Consider the following 18,879-nt stretch of genomic DNA (forward strand, 5'->3'; position numbering starts at 1 on the left):
AGGACATATAGTACAAAGGAAGTTCATGGGTTTCCTACATCGCTGCCAGCTGTACCCTGTTATCTTTTATTGGATTAGACAGGGCCTAACAAGAAATGTAGGAGCGGTGCTTTAACTTTGCTGCCAGTGCCTTTGTCAATTACAGCCCCAACGTTTCGCACAGGCTTGTTTTCTACCATCTACATGTCATTATTGTGACTGTCAGTTATCAAATTACCAGCAGTTGACCGTTTATCATCTTTTCAATTTTTCACTTTTCTATTGAGGCCCACTCATCGCTGATAACTATGTTTTTTTTGGAACTGTCATCCAACATTCCATTTTGTAGTGTAGGAGCAAAATCGTGACAACATTTTCAAACCGAATTTAAATGGAGCTTGCATCAATATCTGTACGCTAGAAAGGCGAGTAAAAAAAACGGAAAAAGGGAAATATTTTATATCAAGCCACTTTGTTTATTCAATATTTGCCATCACAATACTGATTGATTCTGAAACACAACATTGCCATATTAAACTGTGCTTATGTTCACTTAAAAACACTTCCTTGGTCCATAACAAAAAAATAAAATTGAAATGATATAGAATGGTAGGCACTTCAAAGGCTTAAAATATATTTTGTGACCATACATGGTAAGATTTTCAAATGAAATACTCCTAATATGTATAAATTAATGCACATAAATTATAGTACATAAGACAGAGAGACGGTGCTTAACATACCAGAGACTACACTAGACAGAAGGAGACATCATGGATATCATTAAGAAAAATGTTCCCTCCTTTGTACCCTTGATCGTACCCTTCACAGATCTGAGAGGACTGGGCATGCCTGGGCACCACGAGCAGGCACTGCTTCCGCTGGTTGCAATGTTGTTGACATATACAAAATCCTAGCAGATATATGAAACACTAACTGGAGCATATCTGTGGGAGCCGAGAGTCAAGTTAGTTCACGCGCTGGACCTTCATCAAAAGACCTTTCCTAAAAAGGAATATCCGTTTTTTGGTCATTTCTAGGAACATGAGATAATGGTTATGCTACATGACAAAAACTATATGAATTATTCAACTAAAAAATAAGACGGCTACTGGCTTTATGGAATTATAAACATCATAATATGGAAATGCAAGCTAACCTGCTCTGACAATCATTATTTAATTATAATCAGCCATTTTTCTATTTCTTTAATTTCATCGTTTGTCAAAAAGAGAGGCTACACATGTATCTATAAAGTAACAAAAAAGTCAAAGACCAAGACATCAACAACATAGAAAATCAGTTTCACTTTCCTATGTGACAAAGTTCTCAACAAAACATCTCCAAAATAAACATGAAATGTAACACAACTCAAATTGCAATAAAATTAGAACCAACTTAGCCTCATAAAAGGTATATATTTGTTGTTGAAAAAATTCCTCCTTCGGTACCATGCGGTATCAACCAACAGCATTGTAAGAACCCGAAATTTGAAGTCTCTGCTGTTTCAGAAAAGTCTATGGATGCATCCCAATACTTTAAAGCGGCTCCCTCACTTTGATTCCCATCCATCAACTACACTGATATAAAAAAGTTTGTCCTTATTCCAACACACAAGTACAGCTATGAGGAAGGAGGCAAGGAAAGGAAGCCACTCTACACTATTGAGACGCTGCCTCTGAGGGGCGGTTCAGGTACTCATAGTTCAGGCATAGAACTCCTTGGTGGGGGCCTTCTGGTAGGCGGAGGGGGGAGGCTTGCGCTCGCCGAGGTCATAGCTGCCCTCATCCTTCTTCCTCATGCGGTAGACCAGGAGGAGGATGAGGAAGATGGCGAAGAGGAAGCCGATCACCCCGCCTGCGATCACCGCTGCACCAGAACAGCAAACAACGCTCATGTCATTATATCAAAAAGTAGAAGACAATAGAATAAAGTATTCCTGCTATTTAGGGAAATCAGACGAGAGGCAGCTCAATCTGTAATACTTGGGGGGAAAATGGTGAATCATTGAATAGACAGCAACAGAATATTTATGCCCAGGAGGATAGAGCTGAGAACCAACCTGCTAGCACCTCTGTCCTCTGGAACAGGTTCTCAGAGTGGACCTCTTTGCTCAAGGAGTCCTTGTCAGGCACCTCTCTGCTATTAGAAATGGTGCTGGGAGCCTCACTGCTGCTGAAAGTGGTACTGATACTGGTACTAGTGCTGGTGCTGATCCAATCTTCTGGTTCATCTACTGGTACCTGGGAGAGACAGACAGGTTTTAACATCCACAAATAAAAATGAAGGAGGTGGAGAAGCAGACAGCCAGACGGACCAGTCATGTAGGTGGGCAAACTTGTAGGTGTGCGGACAGAAGAGACGGACAGGTCAGGTGACCTACCTCTGTAACGGCGAGCTTGTCATCTTCCTCGCGACTGAACGTCTCCACCGGGTAGGTGGGTAGAAGGGGTGTGGTCTTTGTGGGCGTGTTTTGCGTAGGCTCCTCCTTGGGGGCAAAGTTCCTACTCGAGATGACAACATCCACGACCTCATCAACACCTAGTGAACAAAACAACCAATCACAACAAGGCAAGCAAACATGTCAATGAGGAGAGATGCATTGTACAAAACGCCGCTCTCCGGCCACAGATCTAGTTGGTCTAGCGTGTCCACACCATCCTTTTTGTGTGGCAGGCTCGCGAAACAAGTCATTCATTATTAAGATGGCCTCTCTATCAGACATCTTCTGTGTGATTACACCAGCGCTGGCTGAACGCACACCACCGCAAGGTCACACATCTGTGTTGGAACAGACAGCTTTCACACTGGAAAGTAACCTGCAGGACTATAGAATCATGTACTCCAGTTCTCCAGCTTCAGTCTAGGAGCCTCCAATTCTGTACTATCCTCAGTTAAAAGACTTCTTCAGAAATAAATTCTGAAACTGGTAAAAGTAAAACACCCTATTGTGTCTCTGGTAGCAATTCATACAGGAATACTGGGTGGTTGTGTATGGCCTTTTATCAATCCATGTTTTTTTTATTTAATCTGATTTCCAAGAAGCCATTAGCCTGGGTGCCAGCCGAACTTAGCCCGTCCACAAAAATATTTGGTCGGGAAGTTGGGTCTGGGGTCGCTCAGTTGGGGAAAAACTATGTCCGAACAAGAGCTGTTCGGACCAATCAAATTGTCAGGGCGGGCTTTATACGACGAAGGACAGATGATCAACAGTAACGTAATCAACCACATCACCAAAGAGCGCTTGGGTTGAATTAGTTTTCAGCAAACAACATACTACGTTGTTCTGATTGGTTGTAAGTCTATCCAATTGAGCGAAGAGGCATTTTTTGTCCGGGTTCGGTTGAAACACGCCCCATACTCACAGCCCAACGGAGCGGTATCAGACTCATATTCTGACTAGAATTATGAGTATGACAACGTCAGGCTAAGAATCCATTGCAAGGACACACGCAACTTGCGTTCTTGAGAAGAACGTTCTTTCCAAGCGTCTTGCACGACCGCGAGGACGGAGAACGATTTGAGATGCATGTGTTCTCAAAGCGAGGAAGATTGTGGCCGACTCCTCCCACCCTGGTCACTCCCTGTTTCAGTCACTCCCCTCCAGCAGAAGGCTGCGGTCCATCAGGACCAATACCACACGCCACAAAAACAGTTTCTTCCCTTCCGCTGTTGGCCTCTTCAACAAGGCCAAGGGTTCACACTGACTTCATGACTTAATGCCCTTAAAACAAAACTGCTTTTTGCACTGGACAATACAATCCTGTACCATTTGTATTTTTTGTAATATTTGTATTTTTATATTGTGAATTACTGCAACTTATATTTTATTTTATATTTTATTGTATAGTTTATTTTAATCTAATTCATTTGCTAGTTATGTACCCTTAGTATAGTTAGTCCTCATATAATTTTGATTCCTATATGTTTAATGTTTGCACCTTCCTGCCAAAGCAAATTCCTTGTCTGTGCAAACTTTCATGGCGAATAAAACCCATTCTGATTCAGATTCTGATTCTTGCAATGACTTAAATCAGATGCGTTCTCGCTGACCAAGTCACCATCCGATGCATCCTCGATAAAAGGGGCGGATCAAGAACATTTCCGGGTATTTTTGGCGCTCTTGGTGATGTGTTTTTTGGATTGGAACCATACTTGGGCAATGAAAGATGACATCAAACGAGTTCGCAAGAACACAAGAACGGGAAAAAACGTGGATTGATAAACAGCCACCGTCTGACTAACACACGTTGTGTCAGTTTCAGTTCCTGATAATACCAACTGATGTCAGGATATTTAGTTCCGCTTTGTCTAACCCAACAAACCTTAAGGGAAACCTACAGTACTGGATCAATTTAAAATCAATATTTCCATAATGGACTATTTTGTAACTATAAAGAAACATACAAACAACACAAACAGTATAGCACACTAGAAACATGCCATTCAGTCGTTTTGTTTTTAAAATTGTGCCTAAACAAGGTTAAGCTCTTTGGTGTGTGTGTGTGTGTGCGGACGTGAGCGGTACATACTGATGTCTCCGGACCCTGAACCAGAGTTGAAGTCGTCATCGTCCAAGGGGTAGTCACCTGACTGCTGGTCCTCCAGATACAGGTCATCTGCCGAGGAGGAGGGGGGGGAGGGGGACCGGGCCGAGACGAAGGTCTGGAGGGAAGAGGTTCATTGAACTCGTACAACAAACGGCATTGTGTGTGTTTGTGTGTGGGTGGATGTGTGCGTCTCTACGCGTGCGTGAGCCATTTGGCTCAGCTGATGTGTCGACAATAGCGAGGCCCTGGTTCAATTACACAGTGCTGGTTGTGAGGATGACAAAGACAAAGACAAAGTGACAGACAAGGCTAATGGCCAGGACTGCGGCTTCAAAGCCGTCAGCAGAGCAGAACTGGCCATGGTGGTTCCGGGCTGTTTCAGGCCCACTCAAGGAGAACACGGGTTAAAAAGACATGTGAAGGCGCCTGTGTGAGTCTAAACAGCCTTGCAAGATAAACAGACATTCACTTCAGGTCTTCTGTTTGGGATCAGTCAGGGAATCGGTGGAGACACAGACAAGCAGTTGACTGGTGCCCCTGTGTTCTGTTGTTCTCCGCACAAGACAACAACAGTCTCTGGTGTGTGTGTGTGAATAAAAGATCAGAGGGAGAATTGCAAATAGGCCATTTGTATTACTCAAAGTGAATGAGTGTGTAAAAACACAAAGGAATGGAGGTGAATCCCAGATGGCGTTCATAGAAATGCCACAAATAGTGGACCACACGCATACACACACACAAAAGCAGTACCTACAACATCGTCCAACCGCCTTGGCGAGTTTTCATCCATCCTCAGCATGTCTTTGAAAACAGTCAGCCTAACCTCTTCTATGTGACCAAAGAAAGAGCCAACACAAGCCTGTGGAAGTTCAAATAAACTAGCCTAAGTTCTAACTGGCTGCGGTACGTCATTAGACAGGAATGTTAGCACAGTTGAGCACCTCAGGCTAAACGTCTGCAACGTCATGTCAAGACAGATTGACCCTCGTTTCTCCTCACTGTTTAATGATAAAGAGGTGGTGATGGAGCAGGACAGAGTTACCGTTACCTGACCAGTTGAAAACCCCCAATTTAGAATGTATGGCTGTGTGTGTGTGTGTGTTCGTATGTGTACATTTACGTGTGTGTGTGTGTGTGTGTGTGTGTGTACATACTTATGTGTGCATGTCTGCTTGCGTATGCCTGAATATGTGTGTTTGTATATACAGAATTGTGTGTGTGTGTGTGTGTCATACGAAGGTAAGCTTGGTGTTGCTGGTCAGGAGCATGAAGGCAGAACAAGGGGGGACATTGTACGCCGGTCTAAGTTAGGCTTCAGACAGTTCTTTCAGTCAGCGCCAGGACCGCAGCTGAGAAGGAAACACACCCTCTGCTCACCGGGCGCCCACCTCCTGCTTGATCCCTACACACAACCCTGCCAGCAGGCCGGCCAGACACCCACCCAGACAGCTCACCGATAAGCCAGCCAGCCAGCCAGCCAGATGACAAGCCAGTCAGCCAGCCGGCAAGCTGGCTGACCTGTGAGTTAAAGAAATCGGCCACACATCCACCCAGACAGCTTTCCAGCCAGTAGGTAAAGTCAGCTCGGGGGTGCCATGGCTCACCGGGTAGAGTGCCATATGAGGCCATGATGCAGCGACCCAGGTTCAATTCCTGTTCTTTCTCTCTTTCTGTCTCTCTCTCACTTTTTTCCCCAGTTAGCTCCCCATTCAGTCAGCCACCTACCCCACCAGATTAAGTAGATAATAATATTCCTTCAATGAACCAGTCAGTCAGAGAATACTTTTCTAAATCTGCTTATAGCTAAACTGTATCTTGTTTTTAGGACTGTTGGTAGAAGTGTGGTGCACAAGCATACACCGACAAGAATAGGAACTCTTGTGGTAACCCAGATGGTACAGTACCACACACACACAGAAAACACAGGAAGGACATCAACGAAAACACACACGCACTGAGGAGACCACAGGAGGAGCACCGACACACCATCGTGAAGCAGGCAGAGCACGGTGGCAGAGAGAGAGCTACGTTCGGCTCAGGGATGAATACAGCCCTTTCAGACCACAGGCATGTCTGGTATGCCTGATGTGCTTCCACTAACACAGGTGTCAGCCAGGACGCAAGCAAAGGAGGGGGGTGGGGGGGAGGGAAGGAGGGAACACTGTGTTTTCTCCAATATTACTGCCCCAAGACTCTCAAGGAAAGGATGTGCTGTATAACCTATGGTGGAGGTCTTACGTGACCCTGCCATCAATCAGTTTGGAGCCCCAAAGGCCACTTTTACATTCCATCATGTAGTCGGCGTGTGACACATTCTCTGGCTCAGTCTGATGCAACGCATTGCAATCGACTGACAAGTGTTAATGAATGGCTTATCTTTGCTTTTTGACAACACTGTGTCATCATTAAGTAGCTGGCACAATAATGATCTTGTCCTCCAGGGGAGACGATCCGAGGAGACTAGCTGATGGGGAGTTGACAGCTGGAAATCCCTCTGAAATATTTGCAAATCAAATGTAACTGCATTTGAGTAGCACTTTTGGTTGAACAATGATAGAACATTTTGCAGATGTCACCTGGGATCGCCTCACTTAGAGAGAAGATCTTCAGTAGAGGTCACAAGACCACTACTTCAGCTGCCTGGACATCAGCCCTGATCAAATCAATAGAACAAACCACCCTTAGCCCCTTGAGACTTGACTCTCTTTTCGCTGCTCTCTCTCTCAGAGTTTCTATCTGCTGACAGCGGTGGAGTGTGCCCATCACAGATCCCTTCATAACATGGGATTACCGGACAATTACTGTCTCAGTCAGACTCTGGGTAATTACAGACTTTCACAAGTTCTCTAACTGGATCCCACGCTCTGAACTGAGAGCGCCGAGCAACCGATCACTCCCAACTGAGCACGGAGCTAAAGTGACACCACTGGGGCGCACACACACACACACACACACACACACACACACACACACACACACACACACACACACACACACACACACACACACACACACACACACACACACACGACACATCCGTGGATGCAGATGCACACACACACACACACAAACACCTGAGGGTAGCCTCAGACAGCTCTGTGGTCTCTGCTGCACACCTGCCTGCCACGCTGAAGTGGGTTAAAACAATTAGCAGTCTGAGTGAACAACTGGCATCATTAGCAGGGGAAAGCTAACAAGGGGGAAGAACTACACGACTGGAAAATGAGCTAGAGGGGAGCTCACTCGAGTCATCCAACCTCACCATGCAGACATCCAATCCGACTGCACCTACAGGCTCAAACCATAGAAAGCAACTGCAGATAACAGTTCATGCAGTTAACCCCCTCACTATGGGGTCACCTATAGCCCCTTGACACTGATTAAACTCAGTTTCTTTAAGTACAGATATACTTATGTACTTTTCTACAGTCCATGTGTAGGCCAGTAGGACTGAGCCACAGTGACAGGCTGCCACTGTAATACCAGAGACAGACATTCTGGCACTCAGAGACTGAGAGGCTCTAGCAAAGCCACACAGCTGTATTTAAAAGGACATGTTAGGTTGGGTGTATTTTCCTCTATCCTAAGATGAAATCAAGTAGACTACTCTCTCAAGGTGCTAGGCTGTGTGGGATCCGAAGTCCACTTCAGACCGCTTTGACTACCATCTTGTTTGGTGAAACTAAATATATACAGTGCACAGCTTTGGTTGTTGATTTCCAGAACGAATGTGATTGTTACAATTTCCAAATGGGCCTCTGTGCTCATTTTGGCAACCTACGTCTCCCCCTCTTTCCCTCCCCTTCTACTCCGCCCCCCTCTCTCCATACATCCAGTTGACCTTCCAACTCTGACTCACTTGTTTGGTTCCAGTTTTACCAGGAAGAAACACACATCTGCAGCAGATACATACAAAAAACATCTGGAGAGGGCAGCTTTGTTATCCAGACAGCGCTGGAGACATACATGGTGAGGAGGGAGGGAAGGGGGGTGGTGGGGGGGGAGCATTCCGGGCATGATAGGCAGTCATATCTATCAGCACAGTCGACAAGAGGGTCATTCTGACTGTAGGACGTCCGTCGGCTCAGGTAAACAACATGTCAGCTTGCGTAACACACACAACGGTGTGTGTGTGTGTGAGGGGGGAGGGGGGCAGTGTATAAACAGAGTTTAGTACAGTCAGCTGCCATCACGGAACATCTGGTCCCCGTTGCTGTGGAGACATTGGGTCAAAGGGAGGTGAGCAACATCGGGGTTGACAACGCCAGGACAGACCCTCAACGGCTCAAAGGACACAGGGAACAACTTCTTAGAAAGGTGAATATAGGGTACGGTACAAATTAAATTCAGCTAACCTTAGCCAGACATACATGCCATATAGACCAAGGTAATTCCCTGCTCTGTTTTGAACCGTCCACATCCAAGTCTGGGAAGGTCAAAAATCACAAGCGCAGTAAAAAAAAAAGACTTCTCCCCATGAGTCATAAAGGACACACAATGTTCTTTTCAGTTTCCATTATGTTGTCTCCAACATCCTCATCAAACCAACGCCGGGTTAAGCTGATCTACGTCCAGAGCTTTAGCATTTAGTCTCACAAGATTACGCTATCGTCCCAACAGGATGTGTTCAAGGATGCTCTCCTAGGGGAATACGATTTTTTTGTATGCCTCCACGCTCTGTCTGTCTTTCGCTTTATTGTAACTGAATTGCCTATCTGTCTCCATGTCAATTCTCTCTACCTCCTCCACTCACTAAATCCAGGTCTTCACCACTACTTTCCGTTAGCTAAGCTAAATAACACGGAGGAGGAATGCAAGCAGAGCTGCTTCAACGCGTTGTTCCACTCTGCCATTTTCCAGTCCGGGGAGAATTCTGTACGACAGTTTTCTATTTCACACCCTATTTTCCCCACCCTGAGAGCTTTTGACAAATGTCTTGAGCGGGTGGGTGTGTGATCACAGACAGCCACTGCGACTAACCCCAGGTGTTTCAGCGCATTGACGAGCTTCATGTGGAACTTCCCCATTGAGTACCTTAAAAAAACAACCCCTCAGGGAATGTTATGACTTCATGTCATTTCCTAAAGCCTCAGTGTTATCCAAATAGAATCTGTTCCCTTATACACACACGAACACCCAAGCGCAGACTAAGATGGTGGGGAGTTTCCAGTCATCTCATCACCTCCTCCAAGGCTGCTGCATGAGGCTTCCAGCTAGTGTTTATTAGGAAGTGTAGCCCAGATGAGTGACAGAGGGCCTGGAGAGGCAGGCACAGACAGACAGAAGGATGGATGGGTGGCCTACTCTGAGGTAACTGTGCCACTCAGGGAATCGACGGAATAGTTGTAACAAGTCAATCTCAGGTGTAGTTTTCTACATAGTAAGGCTGACTTGTCTGGAAATCTGATGCTGGTTATGAAGAGGGTGTACTCTACAGCAGTACTGGGTGGTTATCAGGCTCTGCAGAAGCCAAATAACAACCCTTCATTTGAATCAGGTGTGTTGGGAGCAGGGAGACATCGAAAGCATACAGGACAGTGGGTCCTGAGGACCAGGGTTGAAGACCACTGCTCTACAGTGTAGGTTCATGAACAACAATAATCACTACCTCTTCCTGATTTTGATGACAAGTCTAATTCTAAATATAGTACTTAATTCATCCAATCAAATTCCAAGTTAGACCCAATGGAAAATATGAACATGTAAAGAGTAATCAAGTAATACTGGTTATTCCAGTAGAGGCATGCAGTCCTTCACACCTCTGTGCCAAGCCTACCGAGTGGCTCATCATAGAATTTGTCAGGTGCTTACAAATAGGTTCACATCTGCTTTCAAACTGTGAAGGGCACTGTAGAGTTTATGACCTTGTTGTTTATGGTTATATAACCTGCCAGGTTAAAACTGGAAAGATGCATGGCCTGGTCAACACAAAGAAATAATGCCTGGGTTCGAGTCATGGTCCTACTTCACAAAATTAAGCTCAAAGATGTATATTTTGACGAAGAAAACTGTGTGGTGTAGTCAAAATCCACCAGCTGAGCTTGTATAAGTAAATTGGAAGGCTAACCACGAGTGGTGGTATACCACCTCCGTTATGATGACACGTGAAACTGCTCTTTTTAAGTAATGATACCATAATGCCAGCCAATGCTGTAAAAACTGACATTCTTACACAGATGATGCAGGTCTAGGACAGAAGTAAACTCAAACCATAGCGAGATTACTTCAAGTGGCATGTCTCGATGTTGACATTAGAGTCAACTTTCTTAGCCTTAACGTCACTTTTCTCAAAATAACTTGATCTTGAGTAGAGGCTATAGGCTAAATGTGGGTTTAATTGGTCTCCCTTACAAGAGAAAGTCCCCTAATTATGTTGATGAGCATACTTTAAAGACGAACAAAACAACCAACGGACTGTGCCCAAATTTTTTATGTTTAACGCTACATGAATTCATCATGACTGGTTCGAAATACGCAACCAAACCCCGACACAACATATAGTAGGCTATAAGTGGTAAAACTAATTCAGAACTCAGTTATGGGAAATAACTTACCTTTTCACCCATAAAACTCGTCGCTACCGCGACAAACAGCAGCATCCAAACATTCCTCATTATTCTCTGGTGCTGTGATGTTAAGTAGAAAAAAACAGTAAAACGCGCTAACAATTTACCAAAAATCTGTCACTCTTTCACTCCTAAAAGACTACGACCAAATCATTGATCATTCAAATGTCCCCTAAACGTACACCGCGATGATAAGTCCCTCCACGTATGCTCCTAAACCTGCTTCCCTACTTTTCTATGGACGTGAAACGAAGGTCTTTAGCGTAGAGGGTATTACGCAAACTGATGCGCTCAGCTTGCAAAGCATGATTCGAGTAACTCAAAGAAAAAAAAGAAACGCGCAAAAAGACCTTTCTTGTATGTCCTGGATTACAGATCTCTGATCAGTTTAACCTTTCCAAATGGCGGGAGTGCTGAAACGCAGCTGGTCTATTATCAGCTTTTTCAGATTTTTTGGGACCCCGCAAACATGTTTAAATGCTCAGGTTTCTATTGTAAATAATACAAGAGATGATTTAATTAACTTGTAACTGAGGTTATAATGAACCAATGGTAGCCAAAGTAAAAGCAAATAAAATACGCTACAATGAGGTCCAATGGATATATATATATATATATTTTTTTTATTTAATGTATTTTTTTTATATCAAAAGCAACTGAATACTGTACATTACTTTCCACCATGAAAGGTAGATTGCATTTTGCTACCCCCTATTGGAGAATAGTGGTTCATTGAGAAATGAAGACTGCACAATTCCCTGTATTTTGTACATTTATTAAATAAAAGCAATTTACATGAAAATAAAGTTAAAGTTATTGTTCATGGATGGCACGTAATCCTCAAGCAGAAGAACAGAGGTAAATCCAGTAACCTATTATGTGCAGGCCAGAAAATCACAGTTGAAGGTACATTTTAGTTGTAAAGATAATGATTTAAACAGTCTCTCATGCAGTTGGGATCCTTAATACTTGGAGTGTTGGAGAGTTGGAAGTATGTAGTCCATCAACTAAGTGAAATGGGATGTTCTAACAAGGTGATTCATTCCATTCCAGATCTTTATCTGCCTTCAGAAATTAGATAAGAAGATCCTGCCCACTGATTGGCCATCTGTGTATTTCTGGCACATTGTTTATACCTATCCAGGATCAGCAATCTTTGGCAAGACCACCACACACAGAACCAGGGACACTACCTAGCATTCACATGTTAGCAGACAAACATGTAGTCTAAAGTGCAGCCAGTTACGGATGTGGATCTCTTTTCTGTGTACACATATAGCATCATATGCATGATTCACATACAACTTTTGTAAAAACATATGTTCACTGTAAGGATGAATGTATTATTTCAATTAAAAAATATATTTTTTAAATTGTTGACAAGGTCATCCTTATAATATCTATACTCTTGTATATTATACAGCTAGAGGTACACTGTGTTGAAATGTTATTATTAAACCCATGATAATACAATCAATAAACACAGTACTTACAAAACAAACTTTAAAAAAACATCCCTCTCCAATCCATATGCTTTACCTTGAGACCAGAATCTTGGTGAAGTGCGGGCCAGTTTGCAGTCAAATCGTCAGTTTGACCAGTGTGAGGGGTTTGTCTGAAAGCCAGTTCTGGTTCTGCAAGGTTCCATCATCATCTGACTCCACTCTTCACCTCACTTCCTTTCAGCTGGGTGATGTGGTTCCTCTTCCAAACTGGTGGAATCTGGGGAGGAACATGGAACATCAACACACGCTTCGGAAGCCTGGTTGTTCTCCATTTAAACCCTGATGTATGCATTCTTAGTATGTTACCCACATATGATAATTTACTTTCATGCTCAAAGTCATTGACACTGAAAGACATAAAGTTCATATCATACAGATTTGAAACTTAAATTAGCCGCCAACGCTTGAAGCTAAACACAGGGAGCAGGAGGGGCGGGGGCTCCCCTAGTGTACCGGAGGAGGGACTGCAGGCTCCAGGTGGCGGCCCAGGAAGGAGAGCAGGCGTCTCCAGATCAGCCCACTGCCCAGGAACATGAAGCCTGTCACCAGCCAGAACACACGGGGGTCCTAGGGAGAACACACATCCACACGATACCTTTGTAGTAGTATTCTAGCCTTAAATGATGACATTGTAAACTAGCCTGCATGTTATGCGACTGAACGTTATGCAGTTTGAAACTAGACACACACACTGCGGTACATGTCTACGCAGGTATAGAGGCGTGTCAACACACACACACACAGAAACGATATTCCGGAAAGAACACAACTCACCTCTTCAAGGGATGACTCCAAGTTCATACCGAAAGCCACGCCCATCAAGCCAAATAAGGAGAGGGAGAAGGTTCCCATGGTGAGCTGCAGATTTAGACGCATCATCACATTTCGGTGGCTGGGGGGGGGGGGGGGGGGGGGGGGGTGGAAGAGAGCAAAAAAGAGTCAAGACCCCAGGCTGCTAATAGTAAGAAATGGTGTGAACAAAGGGGCGGGGGGGCTTGAACAAGACATTTAACGCTACTGTATGTCTGGTCAATGTTTGGTACATTTCTACCCGGTGAGTCTAGCGGTGGGGCACGATACCTGTCCAGGTTGATGAAGATGATGCTCTCGGAGTCGTCTATCAGGCCTTTCAGCTCCCTGGTGGTGTTCCCCAGCTCCTCCGCCTGCATGAAGTAGTTCTCCAGAAGCAGCTCCATCTCCTCAGCATGGTCTATGCCCAGGCTGCTCTCCTCGCTGTCTCACACACACACACACACACATTTACACATACAGACACCCACACACATGCACACACCACAAGAGCAAAAGACCAGCTAGAAAACCGCTTCTGCATGTGATGAGACATCCAATCAGAGACTTGCGATGAGGTCATGTGAACCTACAACACTCGAGGGTCGGTCCACTTGGTGAGGCACAGCTCCTCGATCATCTCCTCCTCGTCCAGGATCTTCAGCAGGGTCTCCTTGAACATCTTAATGTCTGTCTCAAGCTCCGACAGGCTACAGGCAGTGCACACACACACACAAAACCATGAGACAATTTCATTAACCTTTTTAGGTCATTACCTCAAAGGCTACTTCAAGCGCTTCATAGAGTAGATACACAAAGTTGCAAAGAGACTGCACTGTAAATGTATTGTTGCCTTCGGACCAATATGGTCTGAACTGAATGTCATTCCGGAGTCTCGGACTCTGGGGGGTTAAATTCACGCTGTTTGTCAACGTTTACACAGAAACAATATTTTTTTTCAGCTGGAACAACTAGTTAACATGAATTCTGCTGCGTTTGGCCTGTGAGGACGTGAACATGTCAACAGGCGAGGTGTCTCCTGGCGCCGGTGACTCCTGTCCCCCTCACCTCTTGCTGCTCTGCAGCAGCACGTGCAGCTTGCTGCGGTCGGCAGACAGCAGCTTGGGGTCCACCAGAGACTCCAACGTGTCCAGGATCACTGGCTGCATCTCGTTCAGGTGAGCCTGGATGGTGTTGACCTGGAAACAACAACAAACACAAGACAAAACAAAGGACATTGACATGATCAGACATGGTTTGAGAACTGGTATCCATCGTATTTTTTACGTACAGTATCAGATGAGACGAGTAGTACAGTATATGGTTTTAATAGTAGCATATCCTGCGTTGTTGCTGGGATAGACCTCTTATGAGAGATATTTCTATAGTAGACATACAGGGCCCTGTAGACATATCCAATGTGGAACCGTCCAAATCTCACTAACATGGCATCCAATCACTCTGATATGTGGTTAAACCAACACAGCTACAGCATTTAAAACTGGCTTCCACATGGATGCAATCCCAAACTCAGTTAGCTCAAACACAGGGCACTGACTTGACTGTTAGTACCCTGGATCCAGGGCTGAGTTACCCTGTGCTGTAGGATGGCCTCCAGGGCTCTGAACTCGAAGGGCAGGGAGTGTGTGGCCAGGCCCCCGTCCCCCGCTAGCTGGGGGGCCAGCTCCAGTACCAGCCAGCGCTCCAGACCCAGCCCTCGGAAGTCCAGCACCAGCAGGCATTGGGGAGTCACTACCGCCTTCAGAGACTGGGGAGCACACGTGCACACACACACACAAACGCAATGCAGATAAGACACACACACAAGACAAGACACACAAAAACACTCAGATAACAATTTGTTACTTTGACCGGTAAATATTTGAGGGTGTCCCATCCACTCCAAACCAGAGTTCACGTCTGCTAACTGATGCGCAAACAAGAAAGTACAAAAGCATGGTTCACCAGGCTTGTGATGATGATGGTCAAAGCAGCCTGTCCAACCCCAACAGAGAATTGACTGCATACCCCATAGCCCAGCAGGGAGACGACTTAAAAGGAAACATACTACGGCTCAGAGTAGTCCTATAGCCTTAAATACTGATGAGACATTAAAACTGTAAATGAAGTAATGGACTGGAAGCTAATCTGCTTGATCCTTCTGATGGGGCTGTTTTCCCCTGGCAACAGTGAAACTGATAGGAACAGGTAATGTTGACTTTACCCAATCTGCTTACACTACGTAAAGGTTACAGTGTACCACAGACCGTTCATTGTCCATTTGAAATGCAATCACAGCTTTAGGCCTGATCATCAGGGAGTATCCTAAATGAACACCATCATTGTCATTGTAATCCAGGTGTGTGTCAGCGAGCAACTGTGCAGAGTGTATCCAGGCAGATCCAAGCTGTGCCTGGTGTTCCGAGCCATACTTTCACCTGGCTCCCTGCGGCAAACTAAAGGACCTGAGGAGAGCTGGCTGTCAGCTGTCCCAGCTCCATGATCCCCATGGAAGCCTGGAGATCCTCAGTCACACACATGTCCCCAACCCCACCATTGAGGTCTCCGGGAGCAGCATGGAGGTGACAAAGGGGACCATGGTGGAGGCTGGGGCCCAAGTCCAGCCCCGGAGATTCAACGTCAGCCTTCGGCCTGGGGAGGCCTGGTCCTTCAGTCTGCAGTTATCTCCCACCAGTGACCAGCCCATGGATGTCTACTACCTGCTGGACCTGTCTCCCTCCATGAAGGACCACCTGGAGAACATCCTCCAGCTAGGGACCAGACTGGCCCAGAAGATGGCCCACGTCACCAAAGACCTAAGGCTGGGTTTTGGATTGATAGAGACCAGTGCGGGCGCCAAGGCACCCCAGTTCAGACACGTACTGAGCCTCACCGGAGACTTCCAGAGGTTTACGGAGGCGATTGGCCAGGTTCGGAGCCAGGCACCTGGGGAGGAGGAGGACAGGGGGCAGCAGGGGGCAGTGGACGCCATGGTGCAGGTGTCCGTGTGTCAGGAGGAGATCGGCTGGAGGAACGGAACCCGCCTGCTGGTCTACTCGGCCGACCGTAAACGTCAAGGCGACTTCGTCGCAGGGTCAAAGGCCAAGACGTGCCAGCTGCAGAACAACGTGTACACCCCTTCCGGCTCCCCTCAGCGCGTCAACGCCAGGAGGACCTTTGACACGGTGAACGCCAACGACATCACGGTGCTCCTGGCGGTCACCGATGACCTGCTGAAGAACAACCAGCGATCTGGCACTTCGTCCAAGGGGGACTTCATAGCACTGGCCCAAAAACTCATTGCTCACAACACGGAAGGCACCCTGTCGGGTAACTCCGACAACCTAGTCGACCTGATAGTAAACGCCCACAGCAGCAGGGGGATCTCCCTCAAGAACAGCCCAGTCCCGGAGGGCGTGACCCTGACCTACCGCACCCGCTGCCTGGATGGCCTCCTCCGGGAGGGCGAGGACGGCACCGCCTGCCGTAACGTCTCCGTCGGCCACCAGGTGGTGTTTAACCTCAGCCTTGTGCTTACCCAGTGTCCTAAGCAGGGCCCCCTTCCCCAAGCCATTAGCATCAAGCCACTGGGTTTCCCTGAGCAGCTTGACGTTGAGATCAAACCGGTTTGCAGTTGTGACTGTCAAAAGCAACGGGTGGAGAACAGCCTCGCTTGCGGTACCAACGGAGCACTTGAGTGCGGCGTCTGCAGGTGCGACAAGCCACATGCCGGCCTACACTGTGAGACTGAACTCGTTGATGACTCGTTATATGACCAATGCAGGCAGACTGCCACATCCCCGGTCTGCAGTAACAGCGGTGACTGCGTGGAGGGGATGTGCGAGTGCATGAGTAGGCCAGATCCGAACGAGCGCTACAGCGGCAGGTACTGCGAGTGCGACAACTTCACCTGCGAACGCGCCAATGGCGTATTGTGCGGCGGGCACGGCCGCTGCGAGTGCGGGAGGTGCGTCTGTGACGTCGACTGGACAGGAAGTAGCTGCGATTGCTCCATGGGCATCGCTTCCTGCCTGGCGTCCAACCAGTTGATTTGTAACAACCAGGGAAACTGCATGTGTGAAAAGTGTGTGTGCTCAAACATGTACAGGGGCGTAACTTGTGAGGACTGCCCTTTTTGTTGATGACGGGTGAACCTTCCCACTAGCTTCATATAATATAACTACAAAGAACATGAGTGCATTTTGACTCATCTCGTCCTGTACTGGGTGATGGTTAATAAATGATTACATTTACAACCTTAAGTGTGTGTGTGTATGTGTGACAGTTACCTCCATCCGTATGATGATGTTGTTGTTCCTGGTGGTGATGCTGGTGAGGTGCTGGAAGCGCAGATCTCTGGCCTGCACACTCAGCTCTTGGTACAACTCAGACTTCTTCTTCTCTGGTGGACCAGGTAGGACAGGGGGTTCACACTATAGAAATGCTATTTACCTTTATCAGAGGCAATGACATCACACATTTCACCCCAAAAATGATGATGCTGGAAAAAGTAACTAGCTTACTTACCAAAAGAGGTAACATTTCCATTTTGTTCAAATTTCATCTGGGTGAGAACAAAAAGTACACAATGTATTGTCTAGCACATTGCAATAATGTTACACAAGTAAACGTTTGATAATGAATCCATGAGTACATTTTAACAGACTCAAAGCTTACGACAACAAAAACAGGTGCCACACTGGAAAGAGATGCCTCTGTCACTCTGTGACGAATAAATGACCCTGTTAAAGAAAACACTTAATTATTATTCTTATTTAAAATGAGTCAAACGTCATGCTGCATGAATAAGAAAGTGTGTTGCACTGCGTAAAAACAATCAAGGGTTATTAGATGATGAAACCAGTACTCACTAGGCAGGCACGATCTGTGTAGTGCTATAGCTCTCCCACATGTCGACCTCCTCAGCTGATGTTTGGAGGGCGCACATGTCACAGGTGATAAGCTACTCAGACTCCTGCAGATCAGAAGGTTTGCGAAGAGGACTCTGTTAAACCTAAACTCTATTGCTTTCCGAAAACCTCCATTTGTCAATGACTTGAAAATGACTTCCATTATTTTACAGTAGCTTGTAGCTTTAAACTACTGCACTCTTCTCACTGCATTTTGGAGTCACTTTACTCTGACAACCATACAGGGAATAGGCTCGGCCACTAAATATATCCAGTAAGCCTTATATTATCTGCTAGGACAAATATAAAAGATCTAGCTTGCTATCGATTTAGATTCTACCTTGCCAGCTAACTAGCTACTGTACTTTTGAGTTGTGTTGAACTGAGTTTTTAACCTCGACTGTTCCGATAGATACAGACTGCTTTAGCTAGTTATGACGAACAAGTGTAAGCCATCTAACTAGCAAACAAAATATCGACTAGTTTAAGGTTTATTGGCGAATTGAACAGCTACCGAAGCCACAAATGTGGAAATCCACACATTTGAGTTCGTAAGCTAGCCTAACTAGCTAGTACTTCC

At 45.9% G+C, this 18,879-nt stretch overlaps 3 protein-coding genes across 4 annotated transcripts; 1 reads left to right on the forward strand and 2 right to left on the reverse strand.

Moving 5' to 3' along the window:
* Nucleotides 1-432: 432 nt before the first annotated feature.
* On the reverse strand, nt 433-11,384 carry LOC136944865 (syndecan-2-B-like). Its single transcript, XM_067238790.1, has 5 exons — nt 11,084-11,384; nt 4,512-4,644; nt 2,363-2,520; nt 2,042-2,222; nt 433-1,848 (listed from the first exon to the last, which is right to left on the reverse strand). Exons 1-5 carry the CDS (start codon nt 11,141-11,143, stop codon nt 1,685-1,687), a joined length of 696 nt encoding a protein of 231 aa, XP_067094891.1. The 5' UTR covers nt 11,144-11,384; the 3' UTR covers nt 433-1,684.
* A 470-nt stretch (nt 11,385-11,854) lies between these two features.
* mrs2 (magnesium transporter MRS2) lies at nt 11,855-18,874 on the reverse strand. 2 transcript variants are annotated; one of them, XR_010876770.1, is made up of 12 exons: nt 18,261-18,874; nt 18,067-18,131; nt 17,917-17,953; nt 17,679-17,791; nt 14,984-15,157; nt 14,458-14,588; nt 13,983-14,099; nt 13,681-13,833; nt 13,375-13,492; nt 13,054-13,167; nt 12,635-12,817; nt 11,855-11,967 (listed from the first exon to the last, which is right to left on the reverse strand). XR_010876770.1 is itself a non-coding variant. In XM_067238226.1 (11 exons), exons 1-11 carry the CDS (start codon nt 18,460-18,462, stop codon nt 12,746-12,748), a joined length of 1,296 nt encoding a protein of 431 aa, XP_067094327.1. In that variant the 5' UTR covers nt 18,463-18,874; the 3' UTR covers nt 11,855-12,745. The 2 variants fall into 2 exon arrangements, 1 of the variants encoding a protein (XP_067094327.1); XM_067238226.1 differs by having other exon boundaries at nt 11,855-12,817.
* LOC136944933 (integrin beta-1-like) lies at nt 15,521-17,531 on the forward strand. The gene is made up of 2 exons (XM_067238889.1): nt 15,521-15,597; nt 15,749-17,531. Exons 1-2 carry the CDS (start codon nt 15,521-15,523, stop codon nt 17,529-17,531), a joined length of 1,860 nt encoding a protein of 619 aa, XP_067094990.1.
* Nucleotides 18,875-18,879: the final 5 nt, after the last annotated feature.

The sequence above is a fragment of the Osmerus mordax genome, chromosome 6 (genome assembly GCF_038355195.1).
Source record: "Osmerus mordax isolate fOsmMor3 chromosome 6, fOsmMor3.pri, whole genome shotgun sequence".
NCBI classification, from domain to species: Eukaryota; Metazoa; Chordata; class Actinopteri; order Osmeriformes; family Osmeridae; genus Osmerus; species Osmerus mordax.

Coding starts and splice junctions, on each gene's coding strand:
- LOC136944933 (XM_067238889.1), top strand. CDS start 15,521: ATGGACTGGAAGCTAATCTGCTTGATCCTTCTGATGGGGCTGTTTTCC. Junction 15,598..15,748: donor AGTGAAACTGATAGGAACAG/GTAATGTTGACT, acceptor ATTGTAATCCAG/GTGTGTGTCAGCGAGCAACT.
- mrs2 (XM_067238226.1), bottom strand. CDS start 18,462: ATGGAAGTCATTTTCAAGTCATTGACAAATGGAGGTTTTCGGAAAGCA. Junction 17,792..17,916: donor TGGAAATGTTACCTCTTTTG/GTAAGTAAGCTA, acceptor CTGGTCCACCAG/AGAAGAAGAAGTCTGAGTTG. Junction 14,589..14,983: donor AGGCCATCCTACAGCACAGG/GTAACTCAGCCC, acceptor TGTTGTTTCCAG/GTCAACACCATCCAGGCTCA.
- LOC136944865 (XM_067238790.1), bottom strand. CDS start 11,143: ATGAGGAATGTTTGGATGCTGCTGTTTGTCGCGGTAGCGACGAGTTTT. Junction 2,521..4,511: donor TTCAGGGTCCGGAGACATCA/GTATGTACCGCT, acceptor TTTGTTCACTAG/GTGTTGATGAGGTCGTGGAT. Junction 2,223..2,362: donor ACAAGCTCGCCGTTACAGAG/GTAGGTCACCTG, acceptor TGTCTCTCCCAG/GTACCAGTAGATGAACCAGA.